The sequence below is a fragment of the Empidonax traillii genome, unplaced genomic scaffold (genome assembly GCF_003031625.1).
Source record: "Empidonax traillii isolate 1590-97213 ecotype Southwest subspecies unplaced genomic scaffold, ASM303162v1 scaffold426:size1138770, whole genome shotgun sequence".
NCBI lineage: Eukaryota > Metazoa > Chordata > Aves > Passeriformes > Tyrannidae > Empidonax > Empidonax traillii.
Genome location: NW_020955619.1, coordinates 738,562 through 744,967, shown reverse-complemented (window position 1 = coordinate 744,967; position 6,406 = coordinate 738,562). Strand labels below are relative to the sequence as shown.

Below are 6,406 nucleotides of genomic sequence, written 5' to 3'. Positions count from 1 at the left end.
GTCACTCGGGCAGATTAATGGGAAGTTTGGAAAAAAAAAGGAGGAGGGGGGGAGGTGGAGGGGGGGGAAACAATTAAGCAAGAATCCCCAAAACAATGGGGGCCACGTGCCGCGGGCAGCGGTCGTTGGGCGCACAATGGGTTATCGGCTCCCCTTGAATGCGCCCAACTGTTGCAAACGACATGAGCCTGCCCAGTTTTCAAATCATTTAATGCTCTTGTTTTCTTCCAATCCAGCCAATCTCCGCCGGCACAGCCGTCACCTGATGGTCTTTTTTCTGGATTTAAGTCCCAAGCCTCACAAAATAACTGAACAGCGTAACCATGGCAATGCTAATTATTGCCCGATAACTACAGTAGGAGAAAGAACGCGGGGCAGGCTGGCAGAGAGATTGGAAGATGGGTCTTTTGGCCAGGGTTTGAGGTTTTGGCTCCTGGTCCTGTGTTGATTTTTCCCCCTCTTTTCTTCTTTTCAAAATCTTGTTACAAACAAATCACATTCTGCTTTTACAGACAAATCACCTTCTGCTTTAAAGATCTCCCAGATAACAGTTTAGGGAGCTTTGATAGGTGTTTTTGGAATTCCTGACTAGAGGAGCTGAAAGCTCCAGGGCAGGCAGGCACTGGAGTTTTGCCTTGTTCTTTTAAGCTGATTTAGAGTCATGTAAAACATAAAAGATGCTTCAGCAAGAGACCAGATTTATTTAAGGCTTCTGCAGCATCGTTTGGCAACAAACACAGATCAGCACCATGCAGCTGCTTTAATACGCTCTGAGAGCTCTTTAAAGCCTTCGTTTTGAAAGCAAAATCAACTACAACCAACTAAATTATGTTATTCTGAGAGATAAAGATGTTTTCCTGGATGTGAATCCCTTTGTATTTACTCTGGGTGTCTAATGACAACTTCCTGACATGTCCTAATTACTGCTTTATTCCTCGAGGTACCAATGACTCCTATAATACCATTCCACATAAATAAATTAATTTAGTCTTTCACTTACAATAGTTCTTTTGGTGACTTTAACAGGAGTTTGTACCACACAGGAATTTTTGGGTACTGTAAATATATTCCAATATTACCGTTTTGTACCATGAGCTCTACCAGAAGCAAAGCAAAACAGGTGAGGTGGAGTGTGCAGAATGTGTCAAAAGAAGAGCTTTAAACCAGAAGCAGCCTGTCATTGCTGTGCCTCGGGTTTGCTGCCAAAGGCATCCTGGCAGTTTCGGGGTGTTCAGTCGCACATCAGCTTTGGACTTGTTTCCAGGCAGTTTCTCTCTGAGTTCCTGGGCATTATTCTCCTATAAATACCCCACAGGAAGTTTTCTTCACCAAAATGTTTCCAGCTGCACGAAGGAACACGGGATCAGGTGAAGGGTGTCAGTGACCAGCTGGGAAACCAAAGGGATTTGCCAACAGAATTCTGACCTGATGCATTTTCCTACTGACCCACATGAGCTGTGGCACACCAGCCATCTCCCCCCTTTCCAGGGGCAGTGCAGCACCATCCCTGCTCCCAGTAACCTTCCCTGCTGCTCTGCAGGCTCTTGGCTTCCGACCCATCCCAGCTGAGCGAGGATGAGCTCCCTGGGGACCTGCAGTCCCTGTCCTGGCTGACGTCCGTGGATGTGCCCAGGTTACAGCAGATGGCCAGTGGGAGGATGGATTTCAGCCTTGGGGCCCAGAATGCCATGCTCCAGCAGCCAGGTAATGTTGGGATTGGGAATAATTGCTCCTTAACACCACAATCTACCCCTGCCTTTCTCTCCCCCCACAGACTCCCTTAGTTGATTCCTTTAAAGTACTTTACATTTTGCTTCCTGTCCAATGACCTGGAGCCTGTTGGCTTCTCATAAGGGCGCTACTGATCCCTTTCCTTCATCCCAAGAGGCAGAGCCCCAGTACTGACAGCAGATCCCTGGATCCCATGGGAATTTCTGCTCAGTGCAGTTGCTGGTGCCTTGTTGGGTGAACTCAAGCTGAGGTATTTAAGACTTGGGGTTCAGAGGTTTTCAACAGCTTTGGAATTAGGTAATTAGTGTTTCTGCTTTGTTTCAACACTGATAAAACCAAGAGCACCTGATCTTTGCTTCAGGCAGGTTTACAGCCTGAGTTCACTTTTCTTGGTGAACATCCTTTAGGTAAACACACTTGTTCCCTGCAGCATCATCCCACCTGTCTTAGAGCACAAATCCTCCTGAAGTACAGACAGTGCTGAATATGTTGTTTTTCTTTTGTAAGACACGGTGTCTGTAACCCCTCCAGGGACTGTTAAAGAGCTGCCACCTTTCACTCCCTGTGTAACGAGTTTTAGAAGCAGCTGATGTGACCTTTGCAAGCTGTGAAATGCTCTGGGTTCTGTGGGGATGGAAAGGCAGAGAGGTGTGATTATCCACTCCAGAGCCTGGCTATATTCAACTGCATCCATTAAACATCAGTGTCACCTCTTTCTCCTGAAGTACTTCCATGTGAACATTCCTTGCCTTTGCTCTCTCCACACAGGTCCTGTGACAAACACCCTGCATTCAACAGGAGCTCCTGGAGCAATGATCCATGTCCAGGCCAGCCTTCCCCAGGGAATCCTGGGCCTCAATTCTATTTCAACACATGGAGCAAATGTAAGAGCAGGCCTTGATGGCCCATTATTGCCACACCTCTTAGGAAAAGGTGCTGGGAATCCAGGAGTGCCACGACTGGTGTGTCTCTCTCAGCAGATGAGCCCCTATGCCGTGGGTGGGCAACTGTCTCCTGGTTTACAAACACAGCAACAACTCTTTCCTCCTCCTCCTCCTCCTCCTCCTCCTCCTCACTCCCAGCAGGTGTTTGCCCTGGCCCAGAACACCCAACAGGTACCATGTGTGTCTTGTCTGTCCTGAAGTACCTGCCAAGATCATTTCTAGACCTCTCTAAAACCCCCCACAATAAAATATCCCTGAACCTAAGTACTCACAGACATTTTGCATCCAGCATTTCCCTTCTTTTCCTCCTGCACACAGTGTAACCCAGCAGGAATCTACAACACATCCTACGGGACACAGCCACACTATTCCCAGCCCCGCCTGGCTCCTCACTCTGCCCAGGAACTGCATCCAAAGCATTATCCCAAGCCCATCTATTCGTACAGGTGAGTGGAGAGCAGGGATGGCTGTAACACTGCAGGGCTGCTGCCATGGGAATGTTTGATTCCTTTGGAGGGAACAAAAATCCCATCACCCACCCAGGAGTTCTGTGGGAGCTGCCCCTGAGGGGCAATAGGAGTGAACAAGCAAACTGGTTCTGGATATCAGCATAAGGGTGGAGTAATAGCACAGAGGAGTAAAATCTGAGGATCACAGGGTGACTTCTGAGCCCTTGAGAACAGAAATCCCATGATCAGCCAGCCCATGGCAGGGGGTGGAGTGAGATGAGCTTTAAGGACCCTTCCAACCCAACCCATTCCATGATGGCTCAGTTCTTCCCTGTCTTTCCCTCTCCCAGCTGTTTGATCGCGATGGCTCTGAAGAACAGCAAGACCGGGAGCCTCCCCGTGAGTGAGATCTACAGCTTCATGAAGGAGCACTTCCCCTACTTCAAGGTACCTGTGCAGCCCCAGGGGGGGGAAGTGCAGCATCCCAAATCCATGGCTGGTTTGTCTAACCCCCCTCCCTGCACTTTCAGACAGCCCCGGATGGCTGGAAGAACTCCGTGCGCCACAACCTGTCCCTGAACAAGTGCTTTGAGAAGGTGGAGAACAAGCTGAGCGGCACCTCCCGCAAAGGGTGTCTGTGGGCCCTCAACCCCGCCAAGATCGACAAGATGGAGGAGGAGATGCAGAAGTGGAAGAGGAAGGACTTGGCTGCCATTCACAGGAGCATGGCCAACCCAGGTAGGGCTTTTATCTCCCTGCCCCATCCCAAGCATCCACGGCTTTCCCTGAGGGTCCCGCTGCCTTCAGTGTTACTGATTATAGTGTCACATTTCCATGTCTGTTCTTCTGCAAAAACCCCTCTTTATTAAGCCTCTTTCATTCTTATTTGTAAAAAACCACGTTTTTGAAGCTTTCATGAGCTCAGTATTGACAAAATCAGCTGGAGTTTTTTGCTGCAAAATCAGTAACATACGATCAGTGATAAATTAGTTTTATTTGTTTACAAGCTAAAGGGCCACTGAAACTGCTGGGAATCACTTTTATGAGTCTTATTTTAAGAGACACACAAAATTCAGAGTGTCCCTATGAGCAGGGGACCTAGTGAGGATGTCTAATTCTGCACCTGAGGGTGAGCTGCCATCAGGAGTGGTTTGGTTGCTCTGTGTAAGTCCTGAGATCATTTCTTTAGTTCAGTCAGGGGTCAGGCCTGTGCTGGGTCTTGTGCTGTGACAGACACTGCCAGGTCAGTTTTACGGCAGAAATGTGTGAAACCTGCGAAACACTTTGGCCCATCCCTGCTTCAACAAGTGGGTTAAATTGTCTTTTTTCCTCCTTGGGAATGGGCATTGCCTGTGCAGAGGAGCTGGACAAGCTGATCACCGACAGACCCGAGAGCTGCAGGCGGCCCAGCAAACAGGCAGAGCCCGAGGTGACCCCCCTGAGCCACATGGCCACGGCCCAGGGCCGGATCCCCGTGTCCCAGCTCCAGCCTCAGCCCATCATGACGCTGTCCCTGCAGTCCCTGCCCCTGCACCACCAGCTCCAGACCCAGGCTCGCATTGCCCCAAACTCTCCTGCCCCGGCGCAGACGCCTCCCCTGCACACCCTGCCCGACATGAGCCACAGCCCCCTGCCCCACCACCCCCTGGGACGGGCCCCTCCGGAATTCCCCAACGTGCCGGCTGACATGAGCACGGAGGTGGATGCCCTGGATCCCAGCATCATGGACTTTGCACTGCAAGGTAAGGGACGGGGCCTGGAGGAGGGCAGGGAGGGGGTTCTGTTGTTGGGTAGCCACTGAACATCCAGCCAGGGTCCTGCAGAAGGTGTAAGCAGGGATGGGGTACACCTCATCTCACTGCCCATGGGAAAACAAAGCTGTGCCTGTGCCTTGGTGTTCCCCTTGTGTGCGAGGAGAACTTCCCTGGCTTTTGGCAATGCCTGGTGTGGTCCCTGGGTGTGTGGTTAGCTCAGGTAAATAGGTGCTGCCTGGAAAGGGCTGGAACCAGAGGATTTGTGGGGAACAGACATGCCTGCTGCCCTTGCCCCATAGTGGTACCACCCTCGAGCAGTGAGTGAAGCCCTTTAGTTACCCCTGAAGTGGGTGACCCACACCCAGCTCCCACGGGTGTGGGATGTGCTGCTGTGAGCGGGATTTAATCCTTTCCAGGTAACATCTGGGAGGAGATGAAGGATGAGAGCTTCAGCCTGGACACCCTGGGTGCCTTCAGCACATCCCCTCTGCACCTCTCCGACTGCGACCTGGGCACCCCCGGCCTCACGCCTGTGTCCAGCAGCAGCGACCGCTCCTTCCCAGACCTGCAGGTCACCGGCCTCTACACCACCTACACCACCCTGGACAACGTGGCAGCTGCTCAGTACATGACCCCCCAGGGGAACAAACCCATCCCTCTGCTCTGAGCTTTGCACCCTTCCCCAGATCCCAACACCTGGAAGTAATGAGAGCTCCTCCTGCAGACACTTGGGATGTGTCAGCTACTTACAGCATGAGAGGCCAAAATAAATCAGACTGTGACTGGGAGAACCACCTTCACTTGTGGCAACCCTGAGGAAGGGGCACAGATACTTCTGTTGTGGGGCTGGTCAGCTCTCCAGAAGGACTTGGAAGGTGTAGCAGGAACTTTCACTGGAATGGAACCGAGCTAAAAGTAACCCAGTTAAGGGAAACACATTTAATCTCCCCCATGATCTGGTGAAGCTGGTTGGTCACCACCTTTGCAGACGCCAACAGAGTCAACGGGATGGTCAGAACTGAGTTGGAGCCCAAAATGGTTCACTGTGCACCTGGTGAATCATTTGCTCTTAATTTGCCAAATTCCTGTTGCTGTGGAACAAAGACCTCACCCAGTCCCTGGAGACATTTGCACCACTAACACTTTTCTGACTTTACTGTTGTTAATTTATTTTTCTGAGGTAGGAAAAAAGGAGCAAAAATACTAAAAATGAAAAGTCAACCCCATAGCAGACAACTGCTGTATCTAGATTTAAAAACAAAGTCCTCACACCTGAGGGAAGTGGTACTACTGAACTATTAAAGTGGCTAGAAGATTTTAGGAATTATGGCTATTTTTAGGATTTTAAAAAGAAATAGATTTGTTTATAGTCTTGTGTATTGTGCTTCTGTCTATTCTTGTGCTAGGCAGTATTACTATTTGTAAATTTATTTATATTTATTGTTATGAAGAGAAAAGAAATTATTGAGCACTGTTCAAGTTTTATAATGCTGCAGTACCCTGGTTTACAGCCACTAAATTATTCAGC

General features: G+C 49.9%; 1 protein-coding gene across 6 annotated transcripts in view; it reads left to right on the top strand.

Moving 5' to 3' along the window:
* Positions 1-6,337, top strand: part of FOXN4 (forkhead box N4) — a 16,139-nt gene extending 9,802 nt beyond the window's left edge. For 3 of the 6 annotated variants that reach the window (XM_027894365.1, XM_027894366.1, XM_027894367.1), the window contains 8 exons: positions 1,541-1,704; positions 2,500-2,615; positions 2,709-2,846; positions 2,994-3,121; positions 3,475-3,571; positions 3,655-3,862; positions 4,483-4,866; positions 5,295-6,337. In XM_027894365.1, coding sequence (XP_027750166.1) covers positions 1,541-1,704; positions 2,500-2,615; positions 2,709-2,846; positions 2,994-3,121; positions 3,475-3,571; positions 3,655-3,862; positions 4,483-4,866; positions 5,295-5,545 — 1,486 coding nt within the window. In that variant the 3' untranslated portion in view covers positions 5,546-6,337. Of the gene's footprint in view, positions 1-298; positions 318-1,540; positions 1,705-2,499; positions 2,616-2,658; positions 2,847-2,993; positions 3,122-3,474; positions 3,572-3,654; positions 3,863-4,482; positions 4,867-5,294 lie in introns of those variants that run through there. The other 3 variants (XM_027894370.1, XM_027894368.1, XM_027894369.1) reach the window with 3 other exon arrangements.
* Positions 6,338-6,406: the final 69 nt, after the last annotated feature.